The sequence below is a fragment of the Aedes aegypti genome, chromosome 1 (genome assembly GCF_002204515.2).
Source record: "Aedes aegypti strain LVP_AGWG chromosome 1, AaegL5.0 Primary Assembly, whole genome shotgun sequence".
NCBI lineage: Eukaryota > Metazoa > Arthropoda > Insecta > Diptera > Culicidae > Aedes > Aedes aegypti.
Window position 1 is genome coordinate 167,748,761 of NC_035107.1, and position 17,171 is coordinate 167,765,931.

Here is a 17,171-nt window from a genome sequence, read left to right on the forward strand (position 1 = left end):
CGAAGAATCGCGCTCAAATACAGTTCGTGAACTAAGGACTATTCACTCCCACACCACTGGTCACTACTGATCGATTCGTTGCAAGAAAAAAGGAAAATGTACAAACGAAAATTTTAATCGCTGCGCTCGGAATTGCGCCACAAATATACGGTTCAAAATTTCGGAGAAGTCGTTTCCCTTGTTGCATCCGCAACATCTTAAAATTTTCGTTTCTCGGATCGATCAAAGATGCCCAGAAGGAGCCGAAGGCGGAATCGGGTGCCGGAGGAAAGCATCCAGCAGACGTGCCTGCTTTGCAACCTCCCGGACAGCAGCGATATGGTGAGTTGCGACAACTGCGCTCAATGGTTCCATTTTGAGTGCGTCGGAGTCAACGCGGACGTGGCCAACAGGTCGTGGAGCTGCCCGGAGTGCTCCCCAGCTACAGATCCGGCTCCACAACTGCCACAATCTTCGACACCGTCAGCATCAAATTCAGGTGAGCCACATATTCAGTCGTCTTCACCGCCACCGCCAGCTATGCCCACAGCAGTTCCGCCAATCCCAACTCTGCGAATGCCAACCCTCGCCCTCGTTCGTCGCAGATACAAAATCCGCCACCACCAACACCTCTTCCGCGTACCCCACTTCCACGAACCGCATCAGTGCCAATTTTTGAGACTGAAGAAGTGCCGGACGAAGTGAATCTCGTAGAAAGATTGCCAGCAGACCTCCGTCTCCAGTTTCTGGAACAGCAAGAAGCCCTTGAGCAGAGATATTTGCGGCGTAGGTTTCAGTTGTTGCTGGACTTACCAACGAACGTAAACAATTAAAATTCGCAAGGTGTCAGTAGAAATGTTCCAGCAAATCGTGTTGTCGATCTTCCCCCCGTGTGCCATTCATCACCAGTGTGTGTCAATCGATTGCCCCCACCACCCATGCCATCGAACGGGAATGTTTCGCCGTTCGTTCCAATCTCGCATCCTGAAAGGCAGGATGATCCATCGATCATTCCGACAATGCTTAATGTTCGGCCGGATGTTTCGACATTCCCTTTGCGGCAGACCAATCAGCAACCAAATTTTCCCGCTTCTCATTTACCTGCCTCCATTCTCCGCCCCACTGCTTCGTCGTTCGCACCACCTCCGACTCGTTTGCGCCATAACTTGCCTGAGTTCTCTAATCCTAATGGCCCTCAACGCAATCGAGCTTCTGCCTTCGTCCCTTTTGCGGACGATTCGCATCCCGCTGCAGCCGAGTATTACCCCTCGGTTTTCCACGACGACCCAACCACAGTAGGAGGGACGGCGCTGCTAAATAGAAGCCAGATCGCTGCTCGTCATGCAGTTCCGAAGGACTTGCCTACATTCTCCGGTGAGCCAGAGGAGTGGCCGCTATTTTTCGCCTCGTTTGAGAACACGACTCACCTGTGCGGATTTACAGCGGAGGAGAACATGGTCCGACTGCGGAAGTGCCTGCAGGGGAAAGCATTGGAAGCAGTAAAATGTCAGCTGTTGCACCCTAGCAATCTGGATCAAGTTATCGCTACCCTGAAAATGCTTTTCGGTCGTCCGGAAATTATCGTCCATTCGTTGCTGCAGAAGATCAACAGTCTGCCTGCCCCCAAAGCAGATCGTCTTGGGACACTCGTCGACTTCGCTTTAGCTGTTCGTAACATGGTGGCTACAGTCAAGGCTTGTGAACTAGAAGAGCACCTATGCAACCTCACACTACTACACAGTTTAAGTGAGCGGCTTCCTCCCATGATTCGCCTGAATTGGGCAACCCATCGTCAGTCTCTTCGTTCAGCGACGTTATCTGAATTCAGTGACTGGTTGTACAAGTTGGCGGAAGCAGCAAGCACCGTAACAATGCCACAGTTTCCGGGAGTCGTCGACAACAAACCTCGTCGGGGAAGAAAGGAGGATGGATTCTTAAATGCGCATACAGAAACAGTTCCGAAGCCGAAGCAGTTTGACGCTAGTGCTGGATGTCTCGTCTGTCAGGGTAGTTGTGCTGCAATAGAGAAATGTAAGCGGTTCCTGTCTTTCAGTCTGTCTGCTCGCTGGGACGCACTACGAGAACACAAGCTGTGCCGCAGCTGCCTAACCATTCATCGTGGTCCCTGCAAATCAGCAAAAATATGTGGGAAAAGTGGATGCCAATACAAGCACATCGGCTGCTGCACAACGACACTAAAGGTAAGCCGGAAACGTCATCGTCTAGTTCCCAGAGCCAGGCTAAAGGTCACCAGCAGTGCTACAAGACGTCGAATCATGCAACACACATCGAGGAGGAAACAAGTCCGTGCTGTTTCAGTACATTCCGATTGTGCTTTATAACAATGGGATCGAGCTTCACACCCATGCGTTCCTAGACAGTGGATCATCCCTGACGTTGATGGAGGAAAGTTTGGCGAAACAACTGAACCTGAAAGGCGAGAAGAGCCCCCTATGTCTGCGATGGACAGCTGATACCTGTCGGTATGAAAGGACGCCATTATAGTTTCCTTGAACGTCTCCGGAAACACATCCTGGTAGCGGTCAACATACTTTACGCGAAGTCTACACGGTGAAGGAGTTGAAGCTACCCTCGCAATCTCTACCTGCTGATAACCTTGCTGACAGGTACTCGCACCTCAGGGGTTTGCCGATTGAGCCCTACAGTAACGTCCAGCCGAAGATTTTGATCGGAGTGAGCAACGCTCGAGTGATGCATGTCTTGGACGATCGCGAAGGAAAATTGGATGAACCTGTTGCAGTGAAGACACGACTTGGTTGGACGGTTTACGGTACTTATACATCGGCGAATAATTCGGTGCAACCAGTTCTTCCCCACAGCTTCCACATTTGCTCGCATTTTCATGGAACGGACGAGAGCCTACACGAAGCGGTCAAAAACTATTTCGCTCTCGATAGTCTAGGAACCAGCGCCCCAAAAAACCAGCTTCTTTCCAAGGAAGATGAACGAGCCCTAGCAATGCTACGCAAAGTTACGACCTTTCAAGACGGGAGGTACCAAGCCGGCCTACTTTGGAAATACGACGATGTACGTCTACCTAACAACCGATCCATGGCGATGAGACGTCACCGTTGTCTGACCAAGAGGATGGAACGTGAGCCCCGGTTAGCTGAAACACTACGTGCGAAGATGGAGGACTACGAACAAAAGGGATACATTCGTAAGCTGACACAAGAAGAAAGTCGTATGACTGGAGACCGAACATCGGTATTTGCCGATCTTTCCAGTATTCAATCACAACAAACCGGGGAAGATAAGGATTGTCTTCGATGCAGCTGCATCCCTAGGAGGTGTATCTCTCAATTCCGTGCTGATGAAGGGTCCAGATCAATTGAACGCTCTGCCGCCAGTACTGTACAAGTTTCGAGAGCGGTTGATCGGCATTGGAGGCGACGTCGCCGAGATGTTTCATCAGATCAGAATGCGACCTGAAGACGAACACAGTCAACGGATCCTGTGGTGTGCTAGCGAGGACACAACTGAGCCATGTGATTACGTGATGCAGGTAGTAACATTCGGCGCTACGTGTTCACCCAGTACAGCACTGTACGTCCTGAACGAGAACGCGTCCCGATTCGAGAACCAGTATCCCGTTGCTGTCGATGCTATCTGCCGTCGCCACTACGTCGACGATATGTTGACTAGCGTTGACACAGAGGAGGAGGCAATCCAGTTAGCGAATGACGTTCGCTACATTCACCTCCAAGGTGGATTCCATATGAGGAACTGGGTATCAAATTCGTCAGCGGTACTTGAGGCCCTCGGAGAGAATCCGAAGCCCGAAAAGTCAATGGAGATGAATGCGGAGCTCGCCATGGAAAAGGTTCTCGGCATGTGGTGGAACACGACGTCCGATGTCTTCAGTTACAAGCTTTGTACGGATCGCAATCGAGAGCTTCTGTCTGGCGCCAAACATCCCACCAAGCGGGACGTACTACGTACACTGATGGCTATCTACGACCCCTTGGGACTCATCGCACACTATCTGATGTATCTGAAGGTTTTGCTACAAGAGATCTGGAGGGCGAAAACCGGGTGGGACGATCCGATCGAAGAAAAGCATCTGGAGAAATGGCTGACCTGGCTACGCATACTGCCCGACCTGGAGTCTGTCAAAATACCTCGTTGTTACTTCCGACACGAAGCCAGAATCGATCAAGCTACCATCGAACTCCATACCTTCGTAGATTCCAGTGAAAGCGGCTTTGCTGCTGTGTCCTATTTCCGTTTCGAAGTGTACGACTACGTCGAATGCGCCCTCATCGGAAGTAAGACAAGGGTTGCCCCTCTCAAGTTCGTCTCCATTCCTCGTCTGGAGTTGCAAGCAGCTGTCGTCGGTACACGGTTAGCTCGAAGTATTGCGGAAGGACACTCCATTAAAATCGATCGTCGCTATTTCTGGACGGACGCGCGAGACGTCATGTGTTGGCTTCAGTCTGATCACCGACGATATTCTCAGTTTGTGGCCTTTCGTGTTGGTGAAATACTGGAGGCAACAGACATCACTGAATGGAGATGGCTGGGCACAAAACACAACGTTGCAGATGATGGTACAAAGTGGAAGTTCAGACCAGACCTTAAGCCAACAAGCCGTTGGTTCACCGGTCCACCGTTCCTGTGGAAGCCCAAAAGTGAATGGCCATCTTCCTCGCTGAATGGCGAAGAAACCATAATCGAACTTCGTGCGAACTTTCTGGGCCACATCGAAAGAACAGTCCGTACCATTCTACAGGCAGAAAAACTTCTCGTCTTGGCAACGTATGCTTCGGGTGACGGCCTTGGTTCATCGTTTCATTGGGAACGTCAGGCACAAGCAAAAGAGAAAACCAATGATTCTTGGACCGCTCACACAAGAAGAACTTTCTACAGCGGAATCGTTCCTTTTTCGGCAAGCCCAGGCAGACGTATACGGCGAAGAGTTAGCAGTAGTTGCAGCAGGAAACCGGCTGAAGAAGAAGAGTAGCCTATTCAAGCTGAACCCGTTCATCGACGACCACGGAGTGATGCGGATCAGCAGTCGATTGGGAGAGTGTGACTTCGTGGACGAAAGTGAACGGCATCCTATTGTACTCCCTCGAGATCATCCAACCACCCGTCTCGTCGTGGCCAGCGTGCATCAGCGTTATCAGCATCAGTGCCACGAAACCTGCGTGAACGAAGTCCGTCGAGAAATTTTCATTCCACGAGTGCGCAGAGTCTGTGATCAGGTTCGTCGGAGCTGCCAGCAATGTAAGGTCAACAATGCGAAGCCTGAGCCGCCAGCGATGGGATCCCTTCCGAAAGCACGAGTAGCAGCCTTCATGCGTCCGTTTTCGTACGTGGGCGTAGACTTCTTTGGACCGTTTCTCGTCCTCATTGGCCGTCGACACGAGAAACGTTGGGGTGTGATAGTCACTTGCCTGTCAACTCGGGCGATACATCTTGAGCTTGCAGCGTCGCTGAACACAAGTTCTTGCATCCTAGCCCTGAGGAACTGCTTTGCACGCCGTGGAACTCCAATAGAGATCCGCAGCGACCGTGGAACAAACTTTGTGGGGGCGGATAAGGAACTTAAGGCTGCGGTGGCGGGACTTGACCAGGACAAACTGATGACTGAATTCACTACTCCGGCAACATCGTGGCGATTCAACCCTCCAGCGTCCCCACATATGGGTGGCTGCTGGGAACGTCTGATCCAGTCAGTTAAGAAGGTTCTAGCCATCATCAAACCTCAACGGATACCTACGGAAGAGGTTCTACGGAGCTACCTTATTCAGGTAGAAAACATCGTCAACAGCCGTCCACTAACACACGTTCCCGTAGATAACTGTTCGTCGCCAGCGCTGACTCCTAACCACTTCTTGGTAGGATCGTCAAGCGGATCCAAACCTCTCGTTCCGTACACAGATTGTCCCTCAGCGGTTAAGCAGTCTTGGAAGGGTTCGGAAGCTCTGGCAAATCGTTTCTGGCAGCGGTGGGTAACAGAGTACTTGCCCACTATCACTCGTCGCACTAAGTGGTTTTACCCAGTGAAGCCTATTGTGGTAGGTGACGTGGTCGTCGTAGCCGATCCTGAGCTAGCGCGGAATTGCTGGCCCAAAGGACGCGTTGTATCGGTAAAAACCTCTTCGGATGGGCAGGTTCGTTCGGCAGTTGTGCAGACTGCTTCCGGATTCTACGACAGACCTGCGACCAAGTTAGCTGTTTTGGACATAGGTGCAAACGATAGTAAGCCGGACCAGGGTCCAACTACTGGGGGGGACTGTTGCGTACACTTTAAGTGTTGCGCCGCACCTGATGTCTACAGCACTTATTGAACGCTGACCTGTCGTTTCAAGTACTTTGCGCCTGCGGAACTGACGTACGTGTGACGGTTAACGATGACATGGGAGAAATGTCAGAGATGACAACAAGGATATACAAGGATTGGCAAATCTACAGATCGGGCGTGAACACATTATAGTTAGTCACAGTTAGCCTTTTTTTTCGTTGTTCTATAAAGTTATTGTTTCTATAATTCTATAAAGTTATTTGTTATACTAGTTTCTATTTATGCTTACACTAATTTGTATCGGTATCTAAAGTGAAGTGGTTAGCAAACTAGGAAATCTGTTCCAGTCGCCTGCGAAGAATCGCGCTCAAATACAGTTCGTGAACTAAGGACTATTCACTCCCACACCACTGGTCACTACTGATCGATTCGTTGCAAGAAAAAAGGAAAATGTACAAACGAAAATTTTAATCGCTGCGCTCGGAATTGCGCCACAAATATACGGTCAAAATTTCGGAGAAGTCGTTTCCCTTGTGGCATCCGCAACACCTCAATTGACATCGTTGTTATTATAGTATAGATCGGTTGGAGTCAGCACTACGTTAGGAAGTTCACCAGAATTGTAGGAACAAACGTAAACGTAAGATGAACTACTATATAAAGAACCATTAGAGATAATCCATCGCTTAAAATAAACTTTCAGCTTTAAAGCTGCGCTGACTACAGGCTACTAAAAAGGCGTTTGCATTCTCCTGGTAGTGACTTCCCAACATATTGTGTCGATCAATACTATTTTTATGTCACAATGTAGCCCCAACTATAGGTAATCAGCGGCGAAATAAAAATAATTTGAAAACTTTCATGAAAAAATATTTAATTGCATTTGTTAATGCATCTAGGTGTTCCTATATCCGCTCACGGTAAACAAATTCCGTGCCGAACTTAGTAAATGCATTATTTCGAATTTCGTTATTTATCCTGATATTTTTTTATGGTCAAACCATAGCTACTACTGCAATAAAGAAGGCTGTATGCTAAATTCGACATTTCTTCAAAAATTTGTTTATTTTTTTGCATGAGCGGTTATTGGAACACACAAAAATACCTAGTGACCCAATAACCGCTCACGAGGTCTTGTGTTTTCAATATAAAGAATTATTTTATCAAATGAAAATAATGTCAGACGACTTCATTTGAAAGTTGTTAATATTGCTAGAATGTATCCGTGCGAAAAACGTTGGTTTTTGACACAAAAAATCAATTTTTACACTAGTGAGCGGAAATAGGGGCATGAGCGGATACTGGTACACTGATGGTATACTGCTTCGCGACTAAAAATGAATGAACCAACGTGCGAAGTTCGATTTTTGACCAACTTCGTCGCGTCGCGAGTGACTTCGCTATAGTGCATCTATTCCCTCCGCCGTATGCATTATGCGCACTATTAAGAATCGAGTATAAATCGAGCGACGCGGCGAAGTTGGTCAAAAATCGAACTTCGCACGTTGGTTAACCCATTTTCTAACGCGAAGCAGTATATACAATTCAAGAAAATATAGCGTTGATATTGAAGCTTGAATAATTTAACTAAGTTTCAGATGCATCCATCACTTTGATAAACAAAAACACAGGCGTAATCAATAAAGTGTGTTGTTTTGCATGAGGTGAAGTTTCGTCTTCTACAAATTTGCGTTTTTTGAATAAGGTACAGTGGGGGAAGTGTATCAGTGGGGTAAGTGGATCATTTGTCCATATTATGCTTAAATGCTTGAATATGTTATATGTGTTTGCACCATTGCTTCGTTTTAGGTTATATTCTTACGTCCACACTAATACTATTGCAAAACTGGTACTACACGTACACTAACACAAGCAAACTTGTGAGCCGCAAAAATTGATTTATTTTAAAATTGTTTTCTACCAATCAAAAATCCATTGTATCTGTGTCTAAAATCGAATACTATTAGTTTTTTCAACACATGGTGAGCATTTCAGTTCTAATTGAATGAATCACAATGAAAAATATGAGATTTTTATAAATAAATACAAATATATTGGACATGGTACACTTACCCCTAGTTTTGAATGGGGTGGGGTAAGTGGATCAAGTATTATTATCATTTGTTGACACACTGTTTACGAGAATTTGAATAAGTTTCAATATCCTCAAATGTTGTTTTCCTTTAACTTTTCTCATTCCTAGCTTAAATTTTGTCAAATTGACTATTAAAAAAATTAAATTAATCCACCTAACAGTTTTTTTAATCTTACTGGTATAAAACATATAAAAGAATGAATATTGCAATATTTAAACCAAAACTTTACGTGGTTTATCTAAGCTGAGTTGCAAAAGACCAAAATATTTGTTTCTTTCAATTGAATGCCCAATGTCGCACCTTATTTGACCATATAAATTGTTCTAGACATATGATACAATTATATTCATCAATAGAATAAAAATATTTCAGTTTTTTAATCAAAAATAAATGTAACTTATGTTTTTAAACAATAAGTGTTTTTCGAAAACATCGTTTGGAATACCCCTGCAATACTTCTGTATAGCTTATGTGTATAAATGGATGAATTTCCTCCAAGTTATACTAGCCACAATGTTTTTTTTTTTGTTCGAATTAGTGTGAACTAATGATAAATATTTTAAACATTATTTTGATAAAATAAAGATATTTTTTTTATTTTTTAAACTATCAAAATGTAATATTACTAGCACTATTAACAAGAACGAAAGTAATATCATTCATACTGTACATAATTATACCATACTAGATTTGAGAATAGATTTTTTTGTTCGGTGATCCACTTCATTTGGTGCAAATTTTCAAGTCGCTCATACTCAATACATAACAATCAGAAAAATCGAAACAAGAAACGATTTGAAGCACATTAGTCCCTCACTTGTTATCCACAGAAAAAAGTTTGAATAACATCATTCACGTTAGCTGTACATAACAATGAAGTTGACTGTTGATTTTTCTGTATCCACTTACCCCACGGTACCTTAGTTAAATTATCGGTAGGGGAAAAGTTTAAGTGCAGTGAATAGAGAATCAAGCTACAATTTCAACGCTATATTTTCTTGAATTATGTACGTTTCGTCAGTTTCGCCCAGTTCGCAAATCTTTATAGAATTATTGTGTTATATTGACAACACATAACTATCGCACTAAGAATTTCCATGCGCCACTAGACTTCTCTTGGTATCGTTCAACTCCTGTTTATCTATATTCTATTTTTTATTTTAAATATTACAATTTACAATCACATTTCAAATATATGAATGAATAAAAAAGTACATACTTAAAATAAATGATTCTCTATATTCTACAACGATATCTCTTTTATTTCTTATTATTTTAGGTATTAAAAGTGGAAAGACACCCGGCTTCGAAGAAATTTATAATAATACGGGACCCACAAATACCACCGTATATTGTGGTGGCTTCCCTGCAAATGCTATTAATGACATGCTAATCCACAAGCATTTTGGATTATTCGGCCAAATTCAAGACGTGCGAGTATTTAAGGATAAAGGATACGCATTTATTAAGTTTAACAATAAGGAGTCTGCCGCTAGAGCCATAGAAGGAACTCATAATAGTGAAATACAAGGATATGCTGTAAAATGCTATTGGGGTAAGGAAAATGGAGGTGAAATGGCGAGTAATGGTATTAACGCCGCAGTTGCTGCTGCTGGTATGGTTGGCATTGGTATTAATAGCATAGCAGGAAGCCCATTGCAACCTTCAAATGCGGCGGCGGCCGCTGCAGCTGCAGCAGCAGCAGCCGCAGCTCAACAGCATGGTGGGAACCCACAACTAACTCAGGCGGCGGCCGCTGCAGGAGCCACGCAGTATCCTTATTCTGCCGCATATGGTCAGATGGGTTATTGGTATCCGGTAAGTAACATATTTACATTATCATAATATCTATAGTCAACTAAAATCCATCACACAGAAAAAAGAAAACCTGCGGTGAACTCAAACATCTTCTTCTTCTTCTTTCTGGCGTTACGTCCTCACTGGGACAGAGCCTGCTACTCAGCTTGGTGTTCTTATGAGCACTTCCACAGTTATCGAGGGAAATCGAGAAAATTTACAGCCCGAAAAGATCCTCGACCGGTGGGATTCGAACCCACGACCCTCAGCTTGGTCTTGCTGAATAGCTGCGCGTTTACCGCTACGGCTATCTGCGCCCCTGATGGAAATTCATATTTTTGATTTGTTAGAGCATGGAACTAGTTTGAAACTAACGTATCTTTAGATTTAAAAACAATGCATTTCAAATTTAAATATCCTTGCTTGAGATGTTTTGGTAAGAACGATTTTTAAAGGGGCTTGGGCATTATTAAAGTGAACAAACCGAGAACTCAAAATTCAAGGCACAAGAAACCATAATTCAATCACCAACAATCTTAAAGTTTTTACGTTTAAATTGAAAGCAATCATGAAAATATATCACCGCATTACAGGCAGCTTGTGCAATGCAATGATAGATTTTCATGAATTTCAATTCATTTTCATGAATTTCACGAAAATACTAAATGTTTTTGAAATTTGTAAACGATGATCCTGCTCTTAAGGCTTAAGAATCCATCATTCAATCATCAGCAACCATCACAATTTGAAAACCAGTTTTTTTTGTTCGGATATCAATCAATCCTTATAAAAATCTATCCATCGTATTTCAGATAGCAAGTGCAATGCAATGATAGATTTTCTTGAGCATTGCCTCAAATTTAGGCAAAAAAAACTGGTTTTGAAATTTTGAATGACATTTCCAAAGCTCCAAAAGTGGGGTCTACCCGGTTTGGCATAATGCCGTTTGACATACAAGTCGTTTGGCATAACTTGGAAAGGAAGCTACCGCTATGGTACAGTAATGTCTGAGACAATAAGGTGTGTCATAAAATCACATGTGTCTTTTGTTTTTAGATGTCCTGACATGTCTTAGCTGTTGGGACACAGTTTTGTGATAAATATTCCAGTAAGTCCTTTTCATAACTGACAATGGAATCTACGATCGCGAACAGTTCATCAATACTCCTTTGCTTACTGGAAGAAATTGGATCAAATTCTACGTTTTCAGAATTATGCCAAATGGCATTATACCAAACGGGTAGACCCTTAATTTACATTAATCATTAAGATCCGATATTCAACATTATAAATGAAGTTTTGGGCCGTTTAGAATGTTCCGGATGTGGCTACTCGGACTTAATGCCCTTAAGAACCGACTTTAGATTTGTTTGATACTAAACCGTTTCAATTCTCGAAAAGAAGAGATGAAACTATTTTTGTAAAATATTATTTGCAAAAATGCAATACGGGTTAAAAGGCCTCAATTCGGTTTTGATCAAATATAGGATTCTATAACATTCCCCAGAAAACCATTCCCCCGAAACCCATTCCCCAGAATTTCATTCCCCAGAATCTTATTCCCCAGAATGTACCATTTCCCAGAATGAACCATTCCCCAGAATGAACCAATCCCCAGAATGGGCCATTCCCCAGAAAATTATAAACCTACTTTGAAGTTTTGAAATAATTTAGTTGAAAATACTTGAAAATGAAACTCCATACAAAGTTGTTTACAAGTACATGAGAAGATTAGCATTGGTGCTGCTAATTATGAACACTTTACGCATAATTCAAATTTCATTTGCTAATGAACTGTCACAGTAGTTTCACTTTTATTGGCACTAATGAAGACTGATAGGGGAAATACAATATCCAATATTTATTTGAAAGAATATACAACTAATCACTATTCTGCACAAAATAGAGCTACACCCTTCTTTCGGTATAGTAGTTTCCAAATGTATAAATTCACATGTATGTCCAATTTTTATCAAATATCCATCAAAAAGTGATGTATCCGGCTTTTTCATCAATGTTTTAAGAAGGTGCATCATAGCTTACCTTTTGGAGCTACCCCGAATGGAATAAAGACGTTCGTAGTTTCATATTATACGTTTCCGATATAATTATAACGTAAGTTCGGCAAAATAAAAACGTACTATTCTGCACATTCAAATGATACGCCCTTCTTTACGTCAAGTCTAAATTACAAATGACTTGTTTAATTTTGCACAAAATAGTGATACCACAGACAAACAGACGTAACAGCTACAATAATTCTCGATTACTTTTTCAAATCGACGTAAGTAATTTTCATATGGTTTTGAGAAAATCAATTAGGAAGAATCACAACCTGTCTTCTAAAACTGTTTTAAAATGAATCACTTTTTTAACATTTTTTTTTACCGTGTACATCGCTTAAATTTTGCATACAATCAGTTCGCGTTCAAAAACTAGGTAGTTTCCATTATTTCCTACAAAAAAGTTATAACAAAATGTTAAGCCGTTTCATTCAGTTACTTTCGACGTTTTTGTACCAGTGTAAAATCGGCTCAAGTAGTGTTTTATTTTGATTCGTGGTTAAGTCACTTTGTCTCCCCATACAACGGAGCGGTGAAAGTAGCGGTTGGGTTGCGAAAGTTGAAATTCTTACTTTCGCCGTTTTGTAATTCAGGTATTAAACGTTCTAAAAGTGAAAAATCAAGTTGAGTGTGAGCGGAACGTGTGGAATTTCGTCTGCGAAACACGTAGGATCGATAAAGTAAGTTTGTTCACTTTTTTGACTTGAGACTATTTGAATAAGTTTTCGAGAATTATAAATTCAAAACATAGTCACGTGAACATTTACGCCCAATGCTAAAAATACTTCATTTGGCCAACCGCGAACTAGGTGGCGGTAGTGAGCAAACGTCAAACTCGAGCAAAAGCGATACGAGCGCCACGAGTGGCCTGTCGGCCAACTATCAAATACTAAAATTGGGCGCTATTCAGCTGTGCGATGGAAATAATTAGAGTGTTGCGTCTGTTTGTCTGTGGTGATACACCCTTCTTTCAGTCGGCCAATGACCATTTGGCATAACATGAAGAACATCCTTTTTGAAAAGAAGGATCATAGGTATGGCTGGATGGCAAATGGCTTTATATCAAATCATTTTAAGCCAAATGACCTTATGCTAAATGGGCTCTCCATCGATATATTTTGCCTATTTCATTAATGAGATAATACTGAAAGAAGTGTACATCACTATATAGGCAAAAATTAACATATAATTTGTATATTTTATGGGAATTTACTGAAAGAAGGGTGTATTATTATAATATGCAAAATAATCATGAATAGGGGGATTAGGGACATAATACAAATGGCAAATGCTTTTTTTTTACATAGAATGAAAATATGTTTCAGTTACTCTCGGCTGGTGTCCAAGTTCGTAATTAGTATGACGCGCTGCATCCATTCATGGTAAGAAAAAATCTTATCAAATATCAGAAAAACGGGATAGAAAATTGGGTCCAAAACACGACTGATAAAAAGGTATCCGGGTAAAATAAACACTTTCGTGGAATTTAGTGAAAATTTGAAGGTGAGAAAAAAATATAATAGAATTTTAGAGGACAAATGAAGCAAGGCATAAACTTTTATACCGTCAAAAAGTTCATATACAATACAAATTTCGTACAGTTTATAAAGTTTTGCTGAAATATGCATATTCCTAGAGAATAAGGGGGTGTCCATTTCGCCCCGTGTGTTCATTATGCCCCTAACCCCCCTACCTACATATTTGTTTTGACACATCAGACCTTAGCCTGTCACATAAGTGACTCACGCAAAGCAAAAATTAAAAAAGAAAAAATGGATATTCATATAGCTTTCTGGGGAATGGTGCATTCTGGGGAATGAAATTCTGGGGAATGGTACATTCTGGGGAATGAGATTCTGGGGAATGGTTCGTTCTGGGAACGGAATTCTGGGGAATGGGTTTCGGGGGAATGGTTTTCTGGGGAATGTTATAGAATCCAATTATAGAAATGTGGCATTCTGAGGAAAAAGGCCACAATTGCAATAAAATCCTAGTTAGCGAAAAAAGAGACGAGGTTTAGAAAATATGTTATTTTAGTAACTTTCATACATATTTTTCAATAATTATTATATGTTTCTGTAAGAATAGGCTGTTATACACTAAAATCAGCAGAAACCCTATTTGTGAATATTTTGGTAGTTAGCGAAAAAAGAGACGAGGTTTAGAAAATATGTTGTTTTAGTAACTTTCATACATATTTTCAATAATTATTATATGTTTCTGTAAGAATAGGCTCTTATACACTAAAATCAGCAGAAACCCTATTTGTGAACATTTTGGACCTTTGGCCTTTTCTATTGTTCGTCTATAGTATTTTTATCGTATTAATAGATTTATAATCATTTTTAGGGATACCCACAAATGCAAGCACAGTATATGCAACAAGGCTATGCGGCATATCCATATGCCTATGCAGCGGCCAGTCCACAGCAGGCAGGCACTGCTGGTATGTTTGGTAACGTAATGTGAATTATTATACATCGCATCACTTGACGAATATTATTTTGCAGGTTATCGCATGATGCAGCCAAATATGACTGCCGGATGGGGAATGCAAGCCGTCCCAGGCGTTGCTACCAATGGGGCAGCAGCAGCCGCTGCCGCAGCCGCAGCTGCTGCCTCATCTCAACAGCCAATGATGTATGCGGCAATGCCACAATTCCAGACGCAATGAGACATATTGAAAAACTGCCCCAACAACAGCATTGTTAACAAAATTGTAGGAGTAACGGCCGCTTCAGCAGCGCCCATCAATCACCAGCAAACCGCTCATTTCAGTTTGATTACCAATCCTGCAGTTGCAGCAGCAGCAGCCGCCGCCAATCCACTGACTGCAGCTGCTGCGAATTTGAACAATAGTCTAATTTCTGCACCACCTATAAGGACCAACACAAATAACGCGATAATCCTAGCAGCTCATCAGCAACATCCGGCAGCACTGCATCAGCATCCATTTGGTGCCCCAACACATCACTTGATAGCAACACCAACCAATCCGTCGATAACACCGATTGCAGCAGCAGCCACCGCCGCCAAGCTCTACCACCATCAGCCCACAGCCACGGTCGTCAATTCTATACTTGCACCAAACTCATCAAATTCAACTGCTTCTTTATGTAACCTCCAAGCTGCTAATACTTGTCAGTTACCGGTACGAACGATCACTGCCGTTGTTGGTGCGATGACTACTGTTGCAACGTTGGCATCAACAGCAGCAACGACGGTGCTAACTCCTTCTTCCGCAACAGCCAATGGAATTGTTCCTCAAAGCAATGGTAGTAATAATAGTAGTAATAACAATTGTAACAGTAGCAGTAACAGTATTGCGGCTGCCGTTGCTGCTATTATAAACAATAACCTAAATTTCAAATATAGCAGCAACAGCGGAAATATCAACAGCAGCAATGTGCTACAAAATACCGGTATGAAAGTTCCAGTAAATAGTTCCAGCAATAAACATATTAGCAGTATCGAACCAAATAATCTGAAACATAAACTCAACGATGAAAATGATAAGTTTCATCCCACAAATGGAGTGGAAGGCAGCCCTGTGTGCAAGAAGAAGGCGATAGATAGTGGGAGCAGTAATGTTGCCAGCAGTACCGATGAAAGTTGCCATTTACCAGAAGAAGCTGTAGCAACATCGACAACATCAATGGCAGGGACGACTACAATTACCACGACAAACGACAGCAACCAAGAGAGATGAATAGGACACTCGAGCGAAGACTGTGAAAAAATGCGTACCATTTTCTGGTTCGGTAGGATATTTTAATTCCCGACCATAAACGGTGAGTGTAGATCAGCTATACTGTTTTAAACAAGTTTGTTTGCATCATATGTTGGAATCTTGTGTACAACCATCTCCATCTGATTATGTACTATTTTCTTAATGGACACGTGTGTAAAGAACATTCTCTGTAATTAATTTAATGAATAGGTCCTCATTTTTAGATGAAAAGGTATCATATTACCGTTTAAGAAACGACTAATAGAGTGAGGCAATAATACAAATCTTGATAAATTTGTGAACACGTAGAGCAATAATTACAGACATTAATATTTTGTTGGTTTTATTTCGCAGCATTTGTTGAAGAAACACACACAAGGATACAAATATATACAGTATAGTTTTACTGTGTGTATTTGTGTGGCTTGGATGAGTATCTTGATGTCTAGTTATCTTATAATATTATCCTATAAGCTATCTCTACTCTATGGAGAATGAGATGGAGACCCATCATCAAATTTTAGTGCCAGTGACTCTAGCTGATCCTCAAGTCTCCAATCTTCTTGATATGGCCAAAAGTTGAGCAAGTTAAGTTCATCAGGGGTTAAATCAGGTGGGGGAGGTCGAGTGCAAAACTCCTTTAGTGTATTAGTTTTTAGGGGTCTGGGTCATTTGGCATAAAGCCATTTGGCATAAGGTCATTTGGCATAACGCCATTTGGCATAAAGGACATTTGGCATAACAGCCATTTGGCATAACGGTCATTTGGCATAATTTTTTTACAATGTGAAAATAGAGGGTCATTTGGCATAACGGACATTTGGCATAATATCAAACCATCTGAAAAGTAAGGGTTATTTGGTATAATAATGCAGATGCTCCTTTTTTCACATAGCACTGTTGTAATATTACGCAAAAGAATAAGTCATGTTGAAAAGAAGGGCAAATTCCTACATAAAAAATAACGCGTCGAATCGCTATAGCAATAACCCTGGAAAGAATACCTTATGTTTAAAAGAAGGGTAAATCTCTAGATAATTATCATGACTACACAGGATAACAGAAGATACCCTCCCCTTGGTTATGCGACCTTGCCGCGATGGGAGGGCATAATCCATTAGCCCATATGATGGAAACCAAAGGCGTAACCTGTAGTGGTGGTATCACATTTTGGCATTTTTTGCTTATAGCCGCGTCATAATTCATATGGCATAGACGCAATAATATCTCGGATG

General features: G+C 42.0%; 1 protein-coding gene across 1 annotated transcript in view; it reads left to right on the top strand.

Moving 5' to 3' along the window:
* LOC5568274 (nucleolysin TIAR) overlaps positions 1-16,268 on the top strand; it is a 34,940-nt gene extending 18,672 nt beyond the window's left edge. Inside the window, 3 exon segments of the mRNA XM_021853208.1 lie at positions 9,626-10,164; positions 14,556-14,652; positions 14,717-16,268. Coding sequence (XP_021708900.1) covers positions 9,626-10,164; positions 14,556-14,652; positions 14,717-14,880 — 800 coding nt within the window. The 3' untranslated portion in view covers positions 14,881-16,268.
* The last annotated feature ends 903 nt before the right edge of the window (positions 16,269-17,171 follow it).